The following is a 25,734-nucleotide window of genomic DNA, read 5'->3' on the forward strand; positions in this document are numbered from 1 at the left end:
ACACCTTTCTTCACCTTAAGCCATTGGAGGATCACCTGGCGATGATTGCTGCAACAGCTGGCTAACCATTCTTTCAATCCTTTTCTCCACTTCACTCTCTCTCCTCCCCAGTGTAATACCCAACGTTGGCCGAAAAGGAAGCCAGGCATTTCAAGGACCTGCGTTCCCTGATGAACACTGATGAAGATCCAGTGAGTATACAAGGGTACACATCAACAACAAGCCTTGGTAAACTTGGTAGATGTCACCAGCCCATTGTCCATCAAAGCTGTTGTCCATCAATGTTTGTTGAAGGTGAGGTGTATGACCTGGGATGTTTACAAGTGTCCACTAGTGCCAGACATCATTAAATTTCAGGTTGGTTGCAGGCTGGACTGCTCCCCAACATGAGTTATACAGTGGAGATATTTGTGGTTATATTTGTGGAGATTTGTGTTATCAGTGGGGCCATGGTCAAGCATCAGCTATGGACAGAGAGGAGTTGGGTTAAACTGAAAATAAAAGAAGCACATTTTTAAAAAGTTGCCTGTCTCTGGAGTACCCCTTCCCACCCAACTCACACATGTCAGGTTTCTACATATACAAAATGATATTTATATATATAATCAGTTAATACTTGGGCAATATGGAGTAGTAACTTGACACTGAAAAAGCATATAAAATTTACCCCTAAAACATAAAGGCAGATAATATGTGGCCAGTGTTTTGGGGGTAACTATTACCACATGTTGTTGAATTATTTAGCTTCTTTCTTTTCTTAAAATGGAAAAAAAAAAAGTTTAATATTTTAACTTGCAAAAAAGCTTTTTTTTTTTTTTTTTTTTTTGCAGTTTTTGGGCTGTAGTTGAGTTGTAGCTTAAGTTTAGTTTGAAGCTTAGTTTTGATCCCAGTGCTTAATCTGATCAATTCAGATCTATTAAAACTGTTTTGCAGCTAAAGGTGGTTCTACCAAGTACTAGTTTGAAGGGGTATTTACAATTGCTGACAAATAATGAAATAATAATGAATTACTTTAAACGCTTGATTGGAACATTAGTGCCATTTGTAATCCAGAAAAAAACATGATGATATTTAATGGGGGGGGGATTTTGGAAGGTACTGTAAGCGTGCCATGGCTTGCTTAGTGCTGGAAATAATGACAACATGGTGGATTATGGGAGATTTCCCTAGCTGGTCTTGCTCCACTGTCTGGTGGAAAAGTGCTGTAGGAGGAGTGTAACCATGCCCACGGTGTAAAAGAGACACTGGTTTAAAATGCCAGCATCCAGTTATTTGAAGAATCAGCAATCATACCTCAGTCATGACCATGTCCAAGTTGTAGATGACCACTCCTGACCCTACCTCAGTAAAATGTTTCAGTATGCTGGAGTAAGCAAAAACTCGTACTGTATGAACATTTCAATAAGCCTGTTTTCTTTGACCATGCCAGGTTAGATAAGCATGGACATCAGTAGCTAACCTAACTGGTGAGGCAGCAAGAAAAACTCAGTGTAATGGTAAATACCGCAGACTTACAGAAGGCACAGCTATGTAGTTGCTCAAGACCTTCCAACAAAAATCTTCCAACAGTAAAAAAAAAAGGTAAAAACGCACAAAAACAAGCTACTACACCTTTTCAACCTCGTTTGTGCTGCTTCTTCAGTTTGAGTCATTAATGTTATTCGACATAATTTTACTGTTAAAACCTATTACTTCGCGCAAATGCGTAATCTTCTGGACCCCGGTCGGCTCAGTGAATCAACTGAATCAAACTCGCTTTGTTTGCTGATTCGATTCTTCCAAACAAACCCGTGGTGGTGAAACAGATTTAATGCCCATCACTGTCATCCCGCATTGCCATTCTTTTCAAGCAAGGGTCTCCACTTCATCCCGAGAACCTTTCAGCCTTTTTTTCCGGGAGTGGTAAGTTTCCTTCTCACTGATTACCACCAACGAGAGGATATGAAGAATTTCCTCGCTTTTCTGCTTTTGGAATTGTTTACGGTTTATCATGCTCTGGGACTCAGCCATGAAGGTAAGTTACAGAGCGAATGTTTCACCGACTGTACAAATACAGTAAAAATGTGAAATCTGCTAATATTTATATATAATTGTATCTAATAATAATAAAACTATATAGAACTAAAGCGGGCAAAACGGTGATCACGTTGCAGTATGCCTGCTCATTACTTTCTCATCATGCCTTCCCTAAAGGGAAATAGTTTTACAGTCTTAATGCGATATGAAAAACAGCTGCTCTTTTTACATCTGCTGATTTGGGCCGAAAATGAGAATTGAACTGTTTTCACATAAGTCATAAGCGTCATTTATTCTCCATAACTGTTGAAAGTAAGAAGACACGAAAGTACTGAAAAATCTCCCAGTGTAAATGTGATTGTCTCACTTCATTGCTTCTTTGTAGAAACAACTGAATACTACTTATATAACTCTGTGAAATTTTCATGTGGAGGGCTTCAGGAAATGCCTCTGGAAATGCTGACTCTGCATCTTAGTGCATACAATACCAAGTGAATAAAAAGACAATCCAGGATTTGGATCTATATCATTCTCAAAGATGCCGTTTTTGAATTGCCTCAAAACAATACAATTCAATGTGTCCCTGTGTTTCAGAAGAAATCTATTAACAAAACGTCCTCTCATGTTTATGGTCAGACCTCTTGAATTGTGACAGTATGATGTTGATAGAAGCGACTGCGCAATATCATTGGTCCTTTTGTGATCTTTGTAACATTACCTCCCATATTATTTAAAGCTCAACCCCTTGTAATTAGTGCCTCCTATCTGGCTGAACTGCTGAGTGTGGACATGCACACCAGATGTGACCAATCCCTGTTAACCCTTCAGAATAGGTTTAATCTGGCAGATAATTTTAAAACAATACAGCAAAGACCACAAGAATGAAAGTGAAGAATGTAATTATATATATATATATATATATATATATATATATAAGAGTGTAATAAATACTGTAATAATTGATATCACTATAATTACAAATGAAGTTGGTCTAAGGTTTTTGGTTAAGGTAGACCACTGCATGGACTGAGTCGCAATGATGCAGACTGTGTCAGAGTCTTGGTATGTTAGAAGCTCTCAGTCATCAGACCACTGTATGTTTCCAGTCCCTTTTGAGAACATGGAAAACTGGCATATAGTCCTCATGCTGAGACCACTGAAAAAGTGTTTGTCCAACCTCCAGCTTTCTGTGTCTGTTTAGAAGAGACAACATCTGTAACCTATCCACAACATTCAGTCTTGAACAAAATCCCCAGTCATTCAGTGATTTGGTAATGGACTTTGGCATAAGTTAACTGGTTTTGAAACTCAAAATAAATCCCCTCACTGGTGCCTCCAAAGCCACATTCTCAAAACACATTTACATCCACCACATAGGTGAATGCAAGTGCAAGGTCAGGAGCTTTTTGAGGTAACAGGCTAGATTTTTTGACAGACAGTTCTGTAAAATCTGTTGTTTTTTTGTAAAAATCTGTTCAAAATGGGTTCTGGCTAAAATAAATTGTTTTCATTTTTATGTTATTAGTCATAATATTCACATGAGATATGCATATGGCAGGCTGAGAAGGGTAGAATAATAAGGTTAGAAAAATTGCCAGCTGTCCTGTACCGACTTAAAGGAAATAACTTTTGGAATAATTATGTTTATGCCTCAAGTACAGTTCCTGAAGCTTGTAGATTTTATACAGAATTACATAAATTGTTTGAGTAGCTTGTGGAGGCCTACCATCTGACTAGGACAATTTATGTTGTTTTCCCCTTTACTTTGCAACCAGTCTATGCAATACATAGAAAATAGTTTGTGTCTTTAAGATGAGGCAAGTAAAATCCAGATCTCTCTTTTTTTGTTAAACGCTGCTAAAGAAAAACAGTATACCTTTGGGATTATTACCCACAAACACACTGTTGGAAACCTTAACCCTTTAGCTGTATTAAAATTCTCAGTGAAGGATATTACTGTGTTTGAATTTGATTTGTTTGTTTGATTAACAGTGTTAGGAGTGATATTCATTTTTTTTGCCTTAATAGGCTATTTACAGAAGATAATATACTACTCAGAATAGTGAATTTTGGTAGAGTTGTTAGAGTTAAATTTTTACATGTCCAAAGTGAGCCCACTCTCTAGGCAAGCTTCCAAATTTCCCCTCGACACCAAAGCAAGATGCCAAAACCATACTTCCTGTAGTGACACGTAATGAGTCAGCAGTGTTTTCACTAAAAGGATTTTTCAAACTTTTAAGTATAGCTTTCTCGTATGGAATACAAAATTCTAGCCCTGGTCTTGAAAGTGGAAAAAATAGTTACAAATGAAATATGTTCATCTGTAAGAAAATCTAAGGTAAAAGTATAAAAATGTATGTCACTTCGGACATTTGTATTTTTCACTATTAAACCAGATATTTGTATAAATGAAAAATCTTTTGGCTGCTGTGTTTTGATTTAAGGGTATGCACTGTTATCTTCTTAACACAGGTCCTAGATTTTCACAACTCATTGAAATTTTCTGCCACAGTCACTGTTTTCACTGTTACCCTTAGCTAACAAATCTCCCAATAAATATTATTTACTCACAGGCTCAGGGGCCATTTATCCCAACAGCAACAATGAGGTGGTGCATGAGGAAACATATTACACTCCAGAGGTGGACTATACGTGTAAGTAACCAATAGAAAATTAGCTGTAAAAATTTGTTTAAATAATAATTATAATAATAAAACATTACATTGGTTGGGTATTACATTGGTTATTTTCACATAATATCTAAAATGAACTAAACTAGTTAAATTAAATAAAACTACAAACAAATGAGTGACTTTTGTGAATTTAAAGGTGATTTATTCTCACCCATGCCTTCACCTGCACATCTGCCATCAGTAGTGGCTCAAGAGCAAAGAATTTGTTGGGGCAGGATGACAATAACAAAATAGCCTTAAAAAAAATTCGAAAGCCGAGAGTCTATCATACTTAATTGGTGCAATAAGTTGTAGATGTACCTTTGTTCAGCTGTGTAACATACAGCAAGTGTGCTTCCCAAAGTGATTAACCAAGTTTGTCAGGTTTCAGGAAAATTTCCAGCCCAGCTACATCTTAAAAACTACACAAAAGACCTGAAACTAGCCCAATAATTCAGACACTGGAAAAGGGAGGCTTGCTTTTCTTAATTCTTCTCAGAATTTGTGAGGGAAACAAAGCCTCTGATGTACAGAAATGATCCACTCCATAATCTCCATTTCCCCTTTCCCAATCTGCAGTATATCTTACAGCAGAAAGGGTTCTTTTCATCATAGACACACTGTCTGAACTTACCCTTTGTTTTTACAGATAATGATTAGATTTCATTCAAAATATTTGCTAAAACAAAATCTTGCTAGCTGCTGGATATTTTTAAACTAGCTTAGTTTGGCATAAACACAGTGAACCCTAGCATCTTTTTCAATTACTGTCTGATCTCCAGATCATTTTGCAGCTGTACAAATACATATACTCTACAAATAAAGGTCAGGGTCAAAAGGAAGAAAAAAGAACATTAGGATAAACAACAGTGATCTGATTGAATCCATAACTGAACATTCACTTGTATTTGCTCATTTTCTGCAGATCCTCAGTGGTGTCAAACATTTAAATTACACAATGGGCACATCAAATGTTCCTCCCCACGAGGTGGGAACCATCGGAACACATTAGGCACACGGTGTTCAGTGTCCTGTGAACGGGGATACAAACTTTTGGGGCAATCGTCTGTACACTGCATGGGCAGCCGCCGCTGGTCAGGAACTGCTTTCTGCAGGAGTAAGTGAAACACAAGCTGGCTTTAATGTTTTTCTTCTTCCTGTCAGAAATAATGCCAATAATGTCAGTTTCCAGGTAGACATAAGATAAGCTGCACAATCATTAGCCCTTTAGAGCTATAGTGCTCTAATGTCTCTTACTCAAATTTGATTAGCTGGTCCCTTTAAAGACTTGTTCATTCAAAGGGCACCTCTCCACAGTGATGCTTCTGATCACCATGGTCATATTTCATCTGTAATCAATATAACAGATTTCAAACCCCAAACTCTCTTTACTTTTATTCATTCCTTCAATGCCCTCAAGCGCAGTATCTCAATCAGTTGAACCCTGTGTTGCTTTTCTCAGTCTCCCCTTTACACATAAAAAGTGATATGCTTCTTAAAACACCAGAGGAACAGTGCCAAACCATATTTCTGGACTTATCTCAAAATCTAATGCATCTTCCTGCTTGCTTAATCTTGCCCACATTCCTCTCCTAAAGAATTCTCTCTTTTTTTTAATTCAGCTCCTAGCTTTCATTTATTAACACATCACAGGATTCAGGTTATGTCCCTTTTGCTCTTTAAAATACATGCATTGCCCAGATTTCCTAAGAAACATGCCTTACTTAAAACTATTGACCCATCAATCTCAATGCCACCTTCTATGCAGTAGATCAGGACACAATAATCTCTCAGCTGCTGTGGTTAGAGTTATATAGTCCCCGCTGGCATCAGTATCTGGCTCTCTTTATGTATCTGTGTTTATGTATCATCTCTGGGTAAACATGCTCTTATATGCTCTTTCAATCCACTGTTGATATCCAGATTTGGGAATCCATCACATCCATATCACCACCTGCTCTTAAATTCAAGATATAAACATTTGAGATATATAAAATTATGAATGAAGTTTTAATTATTAGCCTTAAATATAGTCATTGGACCCTAGTGTCCAAATGTATAGTCCTTACTATTAACAGTGATAGCGTTGTTATTAGTAAACCCACCTGTGTAGTGTGAAATCTGGGCATTACCTTAGATATACTAAAAATGTTTTTTTCTTCTCTTGCCTTTATAATATTGCCTGCCTTTGCTGCTTTCTGTAAACAAGATATGTATAAAACTTTGGTTTAACTTTAATCATCACTTATCTTGCTTACTGCTCATCTTGTTTAGTGTATTTTTTGAAGCAAAAAAACTGTTGGCTAAGTTGACATATTTTATTAGATTCTCTTGAGTTTTTTAAGTTTGTTACACTCCAGAAAGTCTGGCACATGATCCGAATCTAATATAAAACTGCTGCAGTCAAAATAGGATACAGCATTTCATTATAATGCCTGTACAATTTCATGAGAACATTTTTTTAGAAGAATGATCGTTTAAGAACGAAAATCACATACAATGAGTGCACAGTATTTCCTAAAATTTTAAATTATTATTAAAATATTACTAATATTTGTGCATAGCATGTGTGAGTTACAGTCAGGGCCATAAATACATTCAACATCCACTTTATTAGGAACACCTACACCAGCTTATTTATGCGGTTATCCAATCCAATCCTGTGACAACAGAGCAATCCATACAATCATGTAGATACAAGTGAATCGCTCCAGTTAATGTGCACATCAACCATCAGAATGGGGGAAAAGGATGTTGGTGCCAGATGGTTGGTTCGAGTATTTCAGAAACTGTTAGACTCCTGGGATTTTCACACACGACAGTCTCTAGAGTTTAAGCAGAGACTTAGCTTACATTGAATGAGTGACAATTCTGTGGGTAGAAATGACTTTTTGATAAAAGGTCAAAGTGGTTCAAACTGATATAGTGTACAGTAACTCAAATAATCATGCTTTACACGTGTTGACCAGTAAAGCATCTATGCACAGACAAAATCTTGAATCTTGATGGGCTACAACATCAAGATAAACTTCTGCCAGTTAAGAACCAGTATAAAACTGGTCTATTCATGAAAAAATCCAGTCTTTCTGGGTGGGTCTGTGACAGGCCCATGACAGTCTCAGATTCTTGTTCTTGGCTGGCAGACATGGATCCTGATGTGGTCTGATGCTGTTGTAGCTCATCCACCTCACGGTTTGATGTGTTGTGCTTTCTGTTCTTTTTCTACACCATTCTGTGTAAATTATACAGACTGTTGTGTGTGAAGGTCTCAGGAGATCAGCTGTTTCTGAAATACTCAAATCAGCCCATCTGGTTCCAAGAATCATGCCCCTGTTAAAGTCACAGATAATGCACATTTTCCCCATTCTGATGGTTGATGTGAACATTAACTGAAGCTCTTGATCTGTATCTGCATGATTTTATACATTGTGCTGCTGTCACATGATTGAATAACTAGATAACTGCATAAATATACAAGTGTACATCTATTCCTATTAAAGTGGATGGTGAGTGTATTTGGACTTTGACAAAGTTTCAGCATCTACCTCAGTATATTGGAGTTGCAATTAAATAATGATTAAGACCTTTACTGGGGTGGAAATGTTCCTGGAAATCCCCCACAAAAGCTACCACAGACTGTTATTTCAAGCTAAACAAGTAAAAACTTGACTGTTTTGTGTGTTTTGTCCATCTGCCATGTTTTCCTTCTTTCTATTTAAAAAAAGAATACTCAGCCTATGGTTTGTATCTGTTTTTGAATTCATTAGTTATCCCAATGTTTACAGTATCCAGTTGGAGACAGGTCTTTTTGTCTTTGCACATTCATTTGTGAACATCAGCTTACTGCTTTAATCTCTCCAGTGCTACTCTTCTATCTCTGCTTTTCAATACTGAACTGAAATCTGTTCTCGATATTCCCCCTTCTATAGCTCCATATTTCACTGAATGCAGAGCTAAACAATGACAATTAAATTTTTCTCCCATGTAAATCCTATGTTCTGTTAGCTTTTTTTGTTGTAAATAAGTTTTTTTTCTGGTCTGTGTTGTAAAGCTGTCTGCTACCTCTGTAACATGGCCTTGGGCTTGAGTAAGCAAGCAATATAGAACCTATCTATAAAAATAATAATAATACTTTTAATCACAAAAATCGAATGTTTTACTTGTTTTATCTGATTCTCTTAGTTGTGCGTTGCCATGTGCTTCCTTACATCCAGCATGGTACATACAGCTGCAGCAGGGGCTTTTTGGTTCACTCCAGGTGTGACTACTCCTGCGTTCAAGGCTACCAGATTGAAGGGGATCGTTATCGTGTGTGCCAGGAAGGCAGAAGCTGGAGCGGTGCAGAGCCCACATGTGCAGGTATATATGAACTAGTTTGATAGTTTTACATTTACAAGATATTCATATATATAAATATACCCAGCTAATAAGATAATATTCATGCTGTTAACTGAGCTGATTTGACTTACTTGCGATGAATTATGTATGAACAACTAATACTTCTAATAATAGATACTAGATAATAATTAAGATATTTGGAGTATTTTAAAATAAATGGATCGATTGTGACATCATTGATGGAATTTAAAGCTTTAATTGGACCTCATCCTTTGCAGAATGGAGTACGGTATGGCTTATGGATATAAATGACTTGGTTAAGCAGTCAGTGTTACACATGGAACTGTCATATTTTACTAATTCACAGAATCAACTAAGGCATTCCTCTAACCTGTATGGGAATTACTGGGCGGATTTGTACATTAGATACAAAGTTCTTCATATTTCTAATGTGAAAAAACCGAGAACTCTTTTGTTAATGTTGCAACAAACTTCAATTATTTCAGATCATGACCCCCCCAAACTGAAATGTCCTTTATCCAGAGTGAAGGTAGCAGAACCAGGAAAACTGACTGCCACAGTGTCCTGGGAGCGTCCCACTGCGACTGATACGGCTGACACATCACTGCAGTATGTATGCCATATTTATTTCCCCAAAATAAAAACTGGGGAGCGATAAACTAAAGATGTTCATTCTTTCGCAGGATTTTAAGAAATGGACCAGAATCTGGTTCAGAATTTAGTGAGGGGCAGTATGTAATTCGCTACAAAGTCTATGACCAGGCCCGGAACATGGCCACCTGCAAGTTTACAGTGCATGTTGAAGGTATAATTGAAGAATTGACAACCAAACACACTTGAAAAAGCCCTGTGCTTTATAATCTTTATGTAACATATTAGTGTTCTGCTCTTTTTTTTCCCTGATCCACAGTCAAGAGATGTCCTGTGCTAAAGCCCCCATTGCATGGATTCCTGAGCTGCTCATCTGACAACAATAATTATGGAGCTGTGTGCGAGTATCACTGTGATCCTGGTTATGAGAGGAGTGGCATCACCACCCGTGTCTGCCTGTTGAACCGCAGCTGGTCGGATCAAGCTGCAGAGTGCACAAGTGAGTGATGAAGAAGTGATTGATTTTCAGGGAAAACAGCAAGAGCCTCTATTTTTGATATATGTATTTGCATGATTTATTTGATATGCATAATATGATTTTGTAATTTGTATTCTATGATCATAGAAAAATAAAACTGCATATTTTCATAATGCATAAAATATTTTACACAGTGAAATAATGATAACTTGCAGGTAATAATGGTGGATTGTATAGGAGACATCTGGTGTACAGCTAGAAATACTCTAGTTATACAGTAGGCATTTCTATTTTCAAAAAATACTGTAATTTATGTAAATACAGTTTTCAATTGCAATATGTAAAAAAAAATGCCACTTATACAATAACCTTCAACAACAGGATATATTCCTTGAGATTTTGTTTTTCCCCCACCAAAAAACAAGCTTCCTTGTTTGATTAATTTTGTATAAGAGCAAATGACCTATGGGTCACTCACTGAAAATGGTGCCTTTGTTAGTGATGGAGATTAAAACTGATGTGAGGTCTGCTGGTGCATTACTCGACCAGTTCTATGAGAAGAGAAGACTCCTCATTGTATCCACTCCAAGTCCAAGTGATCAGTACTTCAAGCTTCAGAACATCATGCTGCAGGTCTGCTACATTTAAGGCTCCAATAAACTTATTTGACATATATTAAACATATTTTCACATATATTAAATACAAATACATTGCAACCACGTCAATGTTTAATTTCTTAGAGAGCTGCATGTGGCCTGGATCTTCGACATGTGACGGTGATTGAATTGATAGGAATTCCACCTCAAGAAGTGGGCCGAATTAAAGAACAACAACTAGAGCCAGAGGTCATTGAGGGTCTCAGGTTAGATGCATAACATACACAATATCCCTTGCTATCATCTTAAAACATTCTATTAGGTTGATTATTAATGATAATCAATAGCATTAAAATGAAGCTCTATTCTGTTTGTGTGTGGGTTGATTACAGACAGGCTCTACAAATCACTAGCTCCTACTTCAACATGGTGCTGCTCGATGAACTTGGCGTGGACCGAGAACGTTTCATTAACCCCACCACATCAGATGAACTCTACACTTACATTGAGGAGTATCTTCTCACGGAGGAGGAGCGAGAGAGGCTGCAGCTAAACAGAGACCTTTGTGACTGAGCCAGAAACGATCAACACTTCTGGGGGTCAAGAACAGCAAAGCTGTGCTTTGTGAGGATTCTACAATCTAAATTTAGATGGTTTTGCTGTCACAACCATTACAGATGTCTATATTGTTCTGTGTATTAAAATACCAGCCTTCAGGTCCTTTTTATGTGTTGTGCTTTTAGGCATAAATCTATTTCATAATCTCCAGTATTTTGTACATATCACAGCTAACAGGAAGAGTGCAAAATATTATATAATATTTATTAAGAGAATTGTATATGACTTTTAAAAGCTGTGCACCGTTGGACCTACAGTAACTGAGCTTAAATAATTCCAGCTTTGTGTACACATTTTTAGAATTATGCAGCTGTACTCATGTCAGCAAAGATTAAGATTTGTGCATCATTTTTGCTCCAGCATTTTTAAAAACATTTAACAATATTAAAATGTTTAAACAAAAAAAAAAAGAAATAAATGCACTGAATTGCACCTGTAGGCTCAAAATCCATTTCATAGCTCTGGTTAACTGGCCTGTATTGAAGAGAAAAAAAAATAGGTGGTCGTCTGTTTTGCGGTGTTTATAATATTGAAAACTGGAGTGTAGGATTTGTGATACCAAACCAGGTGCTCTGTACTAGTCTTGGCACATTGGCAGCATTTTTACTTTCGCTTGCCCATAGAGGACCGCAGGGAGAGACTGCCCTCTGCCCATGAATCTGGGAACTGCATCATCTTCTGCCACAAAGATACTTCCTCTCCTGTTGAGTCAGCCACCCACTCCTGCTTCCCTTCCTTCAGTCGCACTGCAGACACACACCAACATGATATTCTCTACAAGGCAGCCAGTGGAAAATACAATCGAGCACACAGTAACTCCACAGTATGCGGTTGTAGCAATTACTAATCTAATCAGTATAGAAGTCTCTATGATGCTCCAGTCTAAAGTAATATCTTTAATGCATGTGTACAAAAATCATTCTATGAAGATCTTTTGGCCTTTCTTAAAGATAATGTAGCAATAATGTGGAAAATGTTTCATTTGAATGATTAAAGGAAGCATAGCTAGACACACACCTGCCCCTGAGCTCAAACGCACTCCTCCCAGAAAATCGTTGCTGGACATGGCCTCTCTGTCCCAGACTGTCAGCTCCAGACACATGCCCTTTAACTGCTCCAGGCACACATCTTTGTATACAAATGTGTGGTCGTAGTGTGGGTTCACCGTCTTCTTCACCACCTGTGTCTTTTTCTTGGTTGACTTGCCTGTAGACGGCAGCAGGTATCTGCACAGTATCATTGTGGAGCAGGAAAGTGGAAAAAACAATTACAGGCCATTTTAAAAATGCAGCTTAATAAATAGATAATGAAATGTTTATTAGGATGAATTTGATCAGACAACCCTTTCACGAAGGAATCGGAAGTGTCGCCTGCTTTCACTGCACAAAGATTCTTAGCTTCCTTTATTAACACATGCAGCTCCCCACCATCCTCTACTTTGGCTTTTTTGCCTGGGGACAAAGAATAAACTAACAGTAATATAGTTCAGTTCTCTTCTGTCTGTACTGCAGCTGTGGTGTGAAGTTACAATAAAATTTTTTAAATACATTCCCTAATTATCTGTACTTAAGAGTTGATTAAGCAGCTCTACATTTCTTGTTCTGTGTGCTGTACATGAAAATACCAAAAACAACTGAAAATACACAAAATACACAAGCTTCTCACATTATCCCTAATATATATACACACTATATTGCCAAAAGTATTCGCTCACCTGCCTTGACTCACATATGAACTTAAGTGACATCCCATTCCTAATCCATAGGGTTCAATATGACATCAGTCCACCCTTTGCAGCTATAACAGCTTCAACTCTTCTGGGAAGGCTGTCCACAAGGTTTAGGAGTGTGTTTATGGGAATTTTTGACCATTCTTCCAGAAGCACATTTGTGAGGTCACACACTGATGTTGGACGAGAAGGTCTGGCTCTCAGTCTCCGCTCTAATTCATCCCAAAGGTGTTCTATCGGGTTGAGGTCAGGACTCTGTGCAGGCCAGTCAAGTTCATCCACACCAGACTCTGTCATCCATGTCTTTATGGACCTTGCTTTATGCACTGGTGCACAGTCATGTAGGAAGAGGAAGGGGCCAGCTCCAAACTGTTCCCACAAAGTTGGGAGCATGGAATTGTCCAAAATGTCTTGGTATGCTGAAGCATTCAGAGTTCCTTTCACTGGAACTAAGGGGCCAAGCCCAGCTCCTGGAAAACAACCCCACACCATAATCCCCCCCTCCACCAAACTTTACACTTGGCACAATGCAGTCAGACAAGTACCGTTCTCCTGGCAACCGCCAAACCCAGACTCGTCCATCAGATTGCCAGATGGAGAAGCGCGATTCGTCACTCCAGAGAACGCGTCTCCACTGCTCTAGAGTCCAGTGGCGGCGTGCTTTACACCAGTGCATCCGACGCTTTGCATTGCACTTGGTGATGTATGGCTTGGATGCAGCTGCTCAGCCATGGAAACCCATTCCATGAAGCTCTCTGCGCACTGGTCTTGAGCTAATCTGAAGGCCACATGAAGTTTGGAGGTCTGTAGCGATTGACTCTGCAGAAAGTTGGCGATCTCTTCGCACTATGCACCTCAGCATCCGCTGAACCCGCTCCGTCAGTTTACGTGGCCTACCACTTCGTGGCTGAGTTGCTGTCGTTCCCAAACAATTCCATGTTCTTATAATACAGCTGACAGTTGACTGTGGAATATTTAGGAGCGAGGAAATTTCACGACTGGATTTGTTGCACAGGTGGCATCCTATCACAGTTCCACGCTGGAATTCACTGAGCTCCTGAGAGCGACCCATTCTTTCACAAATGTTTGTAAAAACAGTCTGCATGCCTAGGTGCTTGATTTTATACACCTGTGGCCATGGAAGTGATTGGAACACCTGATTCTGATTATTTGGATGGGTGAGCGAATACTTTTGGCAATATAGTGTATGTATATGTATATATATATATAATGTATATGTATATATATACACTATATTGCCAAAAGTATTCGCTCACCCATCCAAATAATCACAATCAGGTATTCCAATCACTTCCATGGCCACAGGTGTATAAAATCAAGCACCTATGCATGCAGACTGTTTTTACAAACATTTGTGAAAGAATGGGTCGCTCTCAGGAGCTCAGTGAATTCCAGCGTGGAACTGTGATAGGATGCCACCTGTGCAACAAATCCAGTCGTGAAATTTCCTCACTCCTAAATATTCCACAGTCAACTGTCAGCTGTATTATAAGAACGTGGAAGTGTTTGGGAACGACAGCAACTCAGCCACGAAGTGGTAGGCCACGTAAACTGACGGAGCGGGGTCAGCGGATGCTGAGGCGCATAGTGCGAAGAGGTCACCAACTTTCTGCAGAGTCAATCGCTACAGACCTCCAAACTTCATGTGGCCTTCAGATTAGCTCAAGAACAGTGCGCAGAGAGCTTCATGGAATGGGTTTCCATGGCCGAGCAGCTGCATCCAAGCCATACATCACCAAGTGCAATGCAAAGCGTCAGATGCAGTGGTGTAAAGCACGCCGCCACTGGACTCTAGAGCAGTGGAGACACGTTCTCTGGAGTGACGAATCACGCTTCTCCATCTGGCAATCTGATGGACGAGTCTGGGTTTGGCGGTTGCCAGGAGAACGGTACTTGTCTGACTGCATTGTGCCAAGTGTAAAGTTTGGTGGAGGGGGGATTATGGTGTGGGGTTGTTTTTCAGGAGCTGGGCTTGGCCCCTTAGTTCCAGTGAAAGGAACTCTGAATGCTTCAGCATACCAAGACATTTTGGACAATTCCATGCTCCCAACTTTGTGGGAACAGTTTGGAGCTGGCCCCTTCCTCTTCCAACATGACTGTGCACCAGTGCACAAAGCAAGGTCCATAAAGACATGGATGACAGAGTCTGGTGTGGATGAACTTGACTGGCCTGCACAGAGTCCTGACCTCAACCCCATAGAACACCTTTGGGATGAATTAGAGCGGAGACTGAGAGCCAGGCCTTCTCGTCCAACATCAGTGTGTGACCTCACAAATGTGCTTCTGGAAGAATGGTCAAAAATTCCCATAAACACACTCCTAAACCTTGTGGACAGCCTTCCCAGAAGAGTTGAAGCTGTTATAGCTGCAAAGGGTGGACCGACGTCATATTGAACCCTATGGATTAGGAATGGGATGTCACTTAAGTTCATATGCGAGTCAAGGCAGGTGAGCGAATACTTTTGGCAATATAGTGTATATATATATATATATATATATATATATATATATATATATATATATATGTATATATATATATATATATATATATATAAAAATATAAAAGTGTCCTTATAAACATTATACCACTACAAATATTGATCTGTTGTTAGCTACATTACACATTTTTAGGCAGTTTGTATTGGGAGAGATAAAGCTATTTTTTATTAATTATCATCATGGAAATCCTGAGAGGTTTGCTGTGGATGGTCACACAATACCCAGTACCTTAACCATTTCACAGATATTGCAGACTTCTGCAGGAATCATACAGACCCTCCTCATACCGAACATCCTTTTAAGACACTCAGTATTTTTTGACTTTACAGTATACAACTGTAAGAATAATGACTTACAATCTCACTAGCCAGTTACACTCAGAGTGTTTCCTGAGAATCTGGTTTCTTTCAAGGATTTTGTTTAAAACATTTTTGCCAGAATTTTTGCCAGCAGTGCACTTTCGCTTGAGTGCAGAACTTGTGTACCATTGCCACCTCTGACTAAAGGAACTGGGGAACAGTTTTCTCACCTCTGGGCTTTTCTCCAGCTGCCTTTGCCTCTGTGACATACTTCAGAGAAATCACCAGTTCTCCTTTGTACTGGGAAAATGGTGACAGTGTCAAAGAACTGCCCGTCTGTGCACAGAAAAAAACCCACCATTTATAACGGCACAGTTTAATTAGAACCAAAATGAATAAAATACTTTATATATTTTACTTTATAACACAACAAGAGTGAATTACACTGGATTAGATCATTGCACATCTGTTACACTACCTTTCCTCTGAGTGTCACACACTCCTCTTGGCCAGAATCAATGTCATGGCAGTCCATTGGTATCTCCACCTCACCTAGAAAAGCATTGCGCCCAAAGCGGTCATAATGCCAAACTGAGAGCTGGAGAGAACGAGACATCAGCTGGGAGCGAGTGATGGAGTACTAGAAGGAAAATGGACAAGAAAGAGAAGTAAATAAACTACATCATATTAATATGATAAAGCAGTTACAGAAGATGAATAAATAGTTGAATGAATGGTGAGGCTTTGCTTTTGAAACAGCTGCTTTACACTGTGTAGCCTCAGGAAAATTCAGCATAAATGATGTATTCAAGTAGATTAAAAAGAAGGCAATGATAATCAGAATTTTTGTTTGAGAATGCATGCGTTAACAGGTAGTCAGTCAATGGACAAACAATACAGTAATTACTGCTAAGACGTTTTAAGAAGAATACAAAGAAAGTCATGGAATGTGTTTTCTTAAAAAAGTACTGCAACATGTGAATAAACTTACCTTTAATGTCTCATTGTAGCCAGGGTTGGTTGTATTACGTTTGATAGTCGTTTTCTTCTTGCTCTGACGAGATTTGTCTGGTAGGAGGTAACATTTGACATACCTACAGTTTGGGACAAAACAAAACAGCTGGAAAGATGACTGTGGTTTATGGCACAGAATTATAATAGAAGCACAATTGTTATTTTCCTCACAATCTGCACAGTGGTTCACATTTACATTATTGAGATTGTTATAAAAGTTTGTTAATGTATAAAGCTAAAATGGAAAAAACAGGTTACAGCTTTTGTAAAATTCTGAAGAATTCTAAAGTTGGCTTAAATAGTGACCCATGCTCTTATATACATCTCAGAATGCACATCAATGGATCAGTGGATGAGCTACAACAGCAGAAGACCACATCAGGTTCCCCTCCCATCAGCCAAGAAAAAGAAGGCACACAGAAACTTGGCAGTTGAAGATTAATGGGGAAAAAAAAAAAAAAATAAATCACATGGTCTTTTCCAGCCTTCAACTGTCCCGTTCTGGCGAGTCTGTGCCCATGACAAGCCTTAGATTCTTGTTCTTGGCTGTTCTTGAGTGGAACCTGATGTGGTCTGCTGTGGTCTCATCCACCACAAGGTTTGAGGTGTTTCACATTCCGAGATGCTCTTCTGATCAGCACAGTTGCAACAAGTGACTTATTTATTTATACTTGTTACTACAGACTTTCTGTCAACTCAGACCAGTCTGGAATGAGTTGTGACCAGAAGATCTGCAGGCTGAAATAGCTTGTTCCTGGGATCAGAGCTTCTCCTCTGATCTGGTCCCAGGAACAAGCTATTTCAGCCTGCAGATCCTCTGGTCACAACTCATTCCATGGTCACGGACATCACAGTTTCCTCATTCTGATGGTTGATGTCAAACACTACCTGAAGCTGCTGACTCATATCTGCATGACTGTATGCTATTTACTGCTGCCACACAACTGGCTAATTAAATAATTGCACGAATGAGTAGATTTACAGGTGTTCCTAATAAAATGCTGGTTGCACCAAAATACCAAACCTTTAGTATTGGGTTCTAAGAATCAAAGTTTTAAAATCCATTATAATTCATTATCTCATCCAATTCTAAGTCTGTATTTGAGTCCAAGTCATTTGGAAAAGCTGTCCTACCTGGCAACAGTCAGCAACAATGCCACACCCCATTCCCCACTCTGCCCGCTTTAGCCCCGCCTCCAATTTCTCCCTTTCCCAAATATAACTGCCTTGTAATGTTTTTAACTCATCTGAACTTCCACTGTAACAATTTTCTAAACCATGGAAAATGTTACTTTATAAAACGATAAGCCAAAACATTATGAGCACTGACAAGTGAAGTGAATAACACTGATTATCTCCTCATCATGACACCTGTTAGTGGGTAGAATATATTAGGCAGCAAGTGAACATTTTGTCTTCAAAGTTGATGTGTTAGAAGCAGGAAAAATGGACAAGCGTAAGTATTTGAGCGAGTTTCACAAGGGCTAGATGGCTAGACCACTGGATCAGGGCATCTCCAAAACTGCAGCTCTTGTGGGGTGTTCCCGGTCTGCAGTGGTCAGTATCTATCAAAAGTATCCTTTAAATCTTGTAAGCATGCTTTAAGTCCTGTAAGTTGCAAGGTCGGGCCCAAGTTACAGGACTTAAAGGATCTGCTGCTAACATCTTGGTGCCGGATACCACAGCACACCTTCAGGGATCTATTGGAGTCCATGCCTCGATGGGTCAGAGCTGTTTTGGTGCCGAAAGGGGGACCAACACAATATTAGGTAGGTGGTCATAATGTTATGTCTTATCGGTGTATATTTTTGACTAACAGTGTAAAATGTATATGAATTTGTTACAAAGAATCTTCTATTAAAATCAGAGCCATCATTGTTGGTGTACACTTACGGGTTGCACTTCTTTTTGGCAGTGTCAGTGTAAGCCAGCCCTCTGCATTCTTTGACCAGAACAGAGAGACTCTGCATGCTCTCATCATAGCGGAGAGAGAAGACAATGTCCCCACTGACATCCACAATGTCGTAATCCCCTGCCTCACTGTACACACTCATCATGCTGCCCAGAGTGCTCTGCAAAAATGCAAACACATTCTTGCAGAAGCTGAAGTTTATAAAAAAGCTGAAGTTTAAATATAAAAGGACTTGTTTTATTAACAAGTAACATGGTATTTTACACTGGAGGCACGCAGATTGGTGGTGCCTTCACCCACAGTCCTCCTGTGAATGCTGACCAAGTTATCAATATCCTCTTCCTCCTCCTCTTCATCCTGCAGGAATATGCCATCTGAAATACTGCATGTATGCCAAGCCAATATTGTTCAGACATCCCATGAGACAGACTGCTATGTAGGTCAGTCAGAAAAGAAAACTCACCATGTTTAGACCTGGAACTGACTTACTTCTGTCTCCCATGGAAGATGTGCTGTTCTCAGTCCCATCATAGCGTACGTCCATTACAGAGACTGGCTTAAAATCTAAACAAACAAAGCAGTATTTCTTGAAAATTTCCAGCCCTTTACTTCACAGCAATAAGCTGGATGGATCCAATTGTGAACCTTTTGAACAAAACCAGAGTTTATAATCACAGGTTTCATGAAGAAGTGGATCATTTATCCAAGGCAAGTTGTTTAGGATTTGAGTCCTAATTTATATATTTGTGTCTAATTATGTCATTAGTGCATCAGAGTGATTTATGTTTGTGATTAATACAGACTATTTTTACAGAAATCTCATTTTCGCATATTTTATCAGGAGCATGTCCATTACCAGAGACACACATATTCTCAGCTTTACCAAGGGCTGGGTTATTCTGCCAGAAACAAATATGTTCAAACATGAACTAGCTGAGTCCACAGTCTATCATAATATTTGTTTGGGTTTATTTCTAAAATCTCATTTGAGCTAAAGGGAGAGATGAAGAAGGGGGCAACATTGTGGTGCATCCTTAAGCTGACAAAGGCAACGAGAGTGGAAAAAGAGGCGTGAAAGTAATACCCTCCTCAAACAGAGTGAAGCCTTCTTTTTAAATTAAGTTCTTTTATTTAAACCTCCCCTTTTTTCTACCATGGATCATAAAGCAGTTTGTCTGGGAAGTCTTCTGAATAAATTGGATAGAGGAATTTATATTTATTATATATGCATTTATATTTAATAATGCAACAATATTAAAAATCACCAGTGCTGCCAGCAAAACCAAACAACTCAACATCCAGTAATGCAAACAATCAGTTAAAATAAGTAAATTCTGTTAAGTTCAAGAAAAGTTAAAGTAATGGAAAAGATTTGTTTTTAAAAAATGTGTCTTTAATGTGGGAGAAATTGAAAATATTACCTGATATTTTGTGTACTCTTCTTACACTCTTTTTGAAAAGGCCGTCAACGTCATTCAAGGACTCCGGGCAAATGTTAATTTGATGAACTAAAGATGACTTTAAGAAATAAAAAGTAACAAAGGTAAGATGGAAACAAATGCAGTGCCATTATAATCAGACTCCAGAAGATCATGGTAATGTTTCAGTGTTTATCTGTTTCACACCACTTCACTACACTTTGCAATAAGCTGAGACATAGAGACCACTAAAACCAAGTGCCATGCTGTGTCCATCTATCAGTACTAATATGAATGGCTGGAAAGAGTCAGGCATGTTTGTACACTCACAGTCTCTGTGTCTACTGAGGATCCAGAAGGACTGTGGGGTTTAGTGGAAGGGGACACACTTGATGAATTGGAAACTGAATCACTCGATCTGTTCACCACCTCGTTCCTAAATTCAAAAATGTTTCTGTTTAATGTGCTCAGAAATAAATACATAAGATATTCTTGTCCAGTGGTTAAGTAAACCTGCACTGCTGCGCCAATGGAGTACTGGAGACAGAGTCAGTGTCGGCACGACTACTGCTGAGGCTGGCAGTCTCGGCCATGTCTGTTTCACTCTGCTGCAGACGTTCACTGGTCGGGCTGTGGGCAGATTGCAAGCGATGAAAAGATCAGAATTTCAGCTTTCAGTTCCTGATATTCACATGGCACAGATAAATAAAACTAGGGTAAAAAACAAACAAAAAAGAAATCCAATTATTTTGTATGAGTCTGTCTGTCTGTTCCAGTACAAAGTCCATAAAGACACAGTTTTTCTAAGTTGGCATATGGACTCTGGAATATAATTGTCCAGGGACAAAATCATGAACACTGCCAAACACCAGACTGAAAGTAACAAGATAATGACTTCAGATATACATTCAAGTCAGCACAGAAATCATTGAAGGACCTAAAATCAGTGCTTTACAAAGGCCATTTTAAGGTTTGGAATGGAGAACACTTGAATCTACATTGAAAAGGACAGTCTACATGCACCAAACTATACAGGAACTTGGAACATTTTGCATGGAGATGTGCTCCAAGTCTTTCTCTCCCTCTTTTAGCAGGGTCATTATTCTCTTAATGAGGTGCAATTTTAAAAACCAAATGTTTTTCAGGAGAAATACAATAAATAACATGTGATATAATACAAAAATTATATATAATGCTGCTGCTGTTTTCACCTGGTGGACTTACCTTTTATTTCCCAGAGCAATATCCTTCAGTCTGGGCTTTGGAACTGGTAATGTCTGGTTAGAGTTCAACTCTGGACTGTTCAGCAGCACTTCCCCTGTAGTTTCACGCTTCTTGGCTGGGATGGCAAAGGAACTTATTAACCTTCTGTTTCTTTTTTTTAATTAATGTATTGTGTCTATAGTTTCCCAGTAACCACGGAACAGCTTTTGTCAAGATTAAACAGTACAGTTCAACTGTTATTTCTCTTTTTCATGCGCTGTCTCTAGAACAGTGAAAGCACACTTGATTGTCTGGTATCTGTTTCCTGCACTTACTTGGAGGCCGTTTCCTGAGTGAGGCTCGCACTATGTCATGTCCAGGAGCTGTGGAAAAACGGTTAACCCTCTGATCATAGAACCAGTCGCCTGTACACTTCTTTAGGTCCCTGGGAAGGAACACCAAAAAAGTACTTCTATTAACCATTAACCTGTTCCATTAAAACCAAGGGACTAATATTCCAGTCCACCATGTCCCTGAGCTCAGAGAGATGCATTATATGTTTGTACTCACGTCTCTTTGGCACACACACTGCACAGCCAGAACTCTTTGGCTTGGACAATGCGACAGTTTCGGCACACTTGGTGTTTACACACTGGGCACTGGTTGGAGTTGGCAGCTAGACGACCCAGGGGCTCCTGACATCGTCCACAGCTGTGCTCACTGTAGCTGCCACTGCTGCGCTTTGCTCCCTTCCTCCTGATATCCAACAACTCTGCTTTCAGTCTCCTATAGAACAAAAGTTTTTTTTATTTTTTATTTTGGAGCTATGTCTATAACAATACAGTGTCCTTTCTAAAACTTATATTTGTCTGTCCTGGACTGGAATGGATTGTGTTTTGCCTAACTGTACCAAAATATAACTTAAAATACATGGAAATCACAGAAACAATGTGAAACCAACATAATTAATTAAATGATATTTAGCAAAAGTAAATGGCGGCAAAAGTAAGTGATGAAAAATACCTGAGTAAAATGATATTCACACACAAATTGATGCACAATGTGCAAAATGAACAGGAAGGTGCAACTAGCATCTCTCTCTCTCTTTACAGTTATCTTGTAACTGTATATTTCTTCACATTTTATTTATACACACTTATCACTATTATAAATTTCAGTATACAGTAATTGAAAAATCAATCATATAATAATTGTCAAAATCAACAACAATTAATTATAAACACTTGACTTTTTCTGAAATATTGTTAATCTTCATCGCTCAGAATTTGAAGTAATATTAGTTATGGGCATACCACAGTTCCACTAACATGTTTTTGTGAAATAACCAAGGCACTTCAACAAAAACCTTTATTTTGTGGAACAAAAATGAGATGAAAATGAAATCAAAATAAGTGTGGAGCAAGATCACACCACAGCAGTGTGAGAAATTAGTTCAGAATACAGTTTGATAATTTCAAACATGCTGTTGTGATCTTGCTCCACACTTATTCCAGTCTCAGGTAACTGTAGTGGATGTCAAAGTAAGAACCCACTAGAACTGTCGAACTGTGGAAGCAGCAGTGTGAGAAACCAGTTGCAGATGTGCTGAAGTCATTCAAAGCAATGTCCTTTATGCTTCCTAGTCATTTTTGATAGCTGTAACCCTTAAAATTTTTAATTGTAATCTTCATTCATGCTACAATGGTTACTGATCCTTAATTTCAATCATTGTTTTCCACAAAATAAAAATAAAAGTGCCTTGGTTATTTTGTAAAACATGCTAGTCGAACAGTAGTATATATACACAGCAAAAATTTCTTTCAAATTTTGAGCGATTAAAGATCAACTAAATTTCAGAAAAAATCAAGTGTTCAAACTTTCCTCTAATTCAAGAATAATTTTTTTATCTCTAATTTTGATCTCCATTGTATATATTTCACAGTTATGTATTAGAATAAGGAGTATAAGGAGTATTAGGAGAAGTATTAGTATAAGGAGAATTAATTCGAAGGTACCAGCACTTACTTTACTCGCTGTTCCTCTGTCCGTCTCAGCTCTTCATCCCGATGCAGCACCTTTAAGATCAGCTCCCTCTCTGAGTCAGTCAAGAAGGACATGTTGATGGTCTCCATGGCTTGCACCATCTCAGCATTTGAACTGAAAGAAAACCCAAAATCTACTAGGCCTGTATGGCTGTGGCAGCAAAAGAAGAGTCACTGTTTAAGGATATGATATTTATACTGCATTCAATATTTAAACAAAAATAGCATGGGATATTTTTTCTGCTTGTTAAATACTGTTATAATCATAGGAATATGCAAATAATTAGGATTGAAGATAAAAACAGACTAGCTTTGTGTAATGATCTGTGTTTTCAGAGCTGTAACAAAGCTTTGTCTTTATATAACTGAATACTTCAAATTTCATTTCATTTGTAGTGAAATGGCCTCGAGGAGGAAGGCAGTAGTGGTCTCTTACCGCCATCTTTCGTCTCACACAGGCAGAGTAAAGAGGCAGTGTGTGGAAAGCACTGCAGGAGGCATCAGCATACCAATTGCAAAAGAAAATAAGGTTTAAAAATATCTGAAAGCCTCCAAGGCCAACAGTTTTCAATTTTATCAGTGACTCTGCACCAACTCTAGGCATATGTATTAAACTTTAGCCAATTTCAACTGCTTATAACCAGGTATGGATTAAGAAATAAAACCTGAGAAATTATATTACATTTACAGCAACGTGACATATCTAAGGCTAAGACTAAATGCACCTGTTAGTACAATGTATGTTCACATGTGAGGTTTTCTAGGTTTTCTGTTTTTAATTTCCTGGCACCGAAACTCCTGATTTTGATCTCGTTTCACGTTTTGAGGAAAGTCACAGGTACTAATGCCTAAAGTCAACAAAATATCGCTAATGTCAACAGAAGTGACACTTTGTACTAGCAGTGTGACCGAGTGCGCATGTGCAGCTCTGTCATTACACAAATAGTAGCGGCCCATGGTGTTTATAAAAAGGGCAGATACTTGGGCACAGTGCAAAACTAACAAGAAAAGCATTTCACTGCCTCTTTAAAAAGTGGGTATTTACACTTCAGAAACTAGTATTTTATCCATTTATGCATTGGCGGCAAACTTACAATTATTTGGCAGACTCATGATACATACATATTTTGGTTATACATGTCAAATGGGTGAAAAGTCACCAAGTTCTCATGGGCAGCACGAGCCCGGGACGCAGTCAGGGCTAGGAGCACGAGGATGGACTCAAACATCCACTGCTTCTGAGAAACTCTCTTGAGAAACACTTTTAAATGTTAAGATACTAAGCAGCACAGATCTGTAGCAGAGAAACTGTACCAGGCAGTGCAGTGAGAAAAAGGAAAAGCAAACATCCTAGCGTTCCCACCCTGTAAAGACACAACTTCGGGTGGAGTCCTTTGGTTAACATTTATTTAATTATGTCGCTTTGGGTGGTTAATAATCAGTGGCGCCATTCAACCGTACACTCTGCTGTGGGCTTCAATTAGCAAAGTGTGAGGAAACGACAAAAAAATAAGCCGTTAGCCATTACAAGAATGAATAGAAACTGGTTTGGGGCACATATCCTATAACATGATTAATGCCAAGGTTTTCCTCATTGTTTAAACACTTGTGGAAAGGTGAGAAAGGCTGAGAAGTAAACAATACACCAGAAAGCCTCGACATAGTGATGAAGCTTGAAGTATTTGGGGTTGAATAAGCAGCTGATTTAAAGGTGATCTCATTTGATTAGTCTTCAACACACATCACAAAAATACACTGGAAGAAAGAACAAAGATATGTGGCATTTAAACACTGGAAGTCCAAATCATACAATTATATAAAAATCATATTATACATCAGTTTATTCATATATTGGTGTTTGTATTTGTATTCATGTCTCTCATGAATACTGCTGGCAACTTATTGAGAAGTCAGAGGAAAAGCGCAACACACACACACACACACACACACTACAGTTCACACTGGTCAGCGGTGACCACGACGTTTAAATTAAAACCATTAAAGCAACAAATGTGTGATGCTACGAATATTTCATAAACCGCTACGTCCCAATTCGCCTATTATCTTAAATGGTAAAATGGTAACAGTAGTTAACTTACCCACGTTTGCTGAGGTTTTAATGTACTGCTGCTTCCTTACGAACTGGTTCAGAAAAAAAAAACTCTGTACAATGCCGGAAGATGGGAAAACTCCCCCTCCTCTTCTCTCTCTCTCTCTCTCTCTCTCGCACACGCGCGCGCACGCGCACAATTAGCAGGTGCAGGTC

General features: G+C 38.7%; 2 protein-coding genes across 3 annotated transcripts; one reads left to right on the plus strand and one right to left on the minus strand.

Annotated features, from left to right (window-relative positions):
- The first annotated feature begins 1,753 nt into the window (after window positions 1-1,753).
- srpx2 (sushi-repeat containing protein X-linked 2) lies at window positions 1,754-11,763 on the plus strand. Its single transcript, XM_058397638.1, has 10 exons — window positions 1,754-2,014; window positions 4,590-4,670; window positions 5,614-5,805; window positions 8,871-9,047; window positions 9,533-9,656; window positions 9,731-9,852; window positions 9,958-10,137; window positions 10,616-10,749; window positions 10,858-10,979; window positions 11,106-11,763. The coding sequence occupies exons 1-10, from the start codon at window positions 1,942-1,944 to the stop codon at window positions 11,284-11,286; spliced, it is 1,386 nt and encodes a 461-aa protein (XP_058253621.1). The 5' UTR covers window positions 1,754-1,941; the 3' UTR covers window positions 11,287-11,763.
- sytl4 (synaptotagmin-like 4) lies at window positions 11,515-25,717 on the minus strand. Of its 2 annotated transcripts, none has more exons than XM_058397633.1 (17): window positions 25,568-25,717; window positions 23,452-23,583; window positions 21,997-22,212; window positions 21,762-21,871; window positions 21,448-21,562; window positions 20,737-20,853; window positions 20,554-20,659; window positions 20,227-20,323; window positions 19,269-19,369; window positions 19,070-19,162; window positions 18,787-18,965; window positions 16,871-16,973; window positions 16,358-16,519; window positions 16,110-16,215; window positions 12,674-12,782; window positions 12,349-12,557; window positions 11,515-12,077 (listed from the first exon to the last, which is right to left on the minus strand). In XM_058397633.1, exons 2-17 carry the CDS (start codon window positions 23,568-23,570, stop codon window positions 11,935-11,937), a joined length of 2,085 nt encoding a protein of 694 aa, XP_058253616.1. In that variant the 5' UTR covers window positions 23,571-23,583; window positions 25,568-25,717; the 3' UTR covers window positions 11,515-11,934. The 2 variants fall into 2 exon arrangements, with proteins under 2 accessions (XP_058253616.1, XP_058253617.1); XM_058397634.1 differs by having other exon boundaries at window positions 25,572-25,621.
- Between the last annotated feature and the right edge of the window lie 17 nt (window positions 25,718-25,734).

Source organism: Hemibagrus wyckioides, linkage group LG08 (genome assembly GCF_019097595.1).
Source record: "Hemibagrus wyckioides isolate EC202008001 linkage group LG08, SWU_Hwy_1.0, whole genome shotgun sequence".
NCBI lineage: Eukaryota > Metazoa > Chordata > Actinopteri > Siluriformes > Bagridae > Hemibagrus > Hemibagrus wyckioides.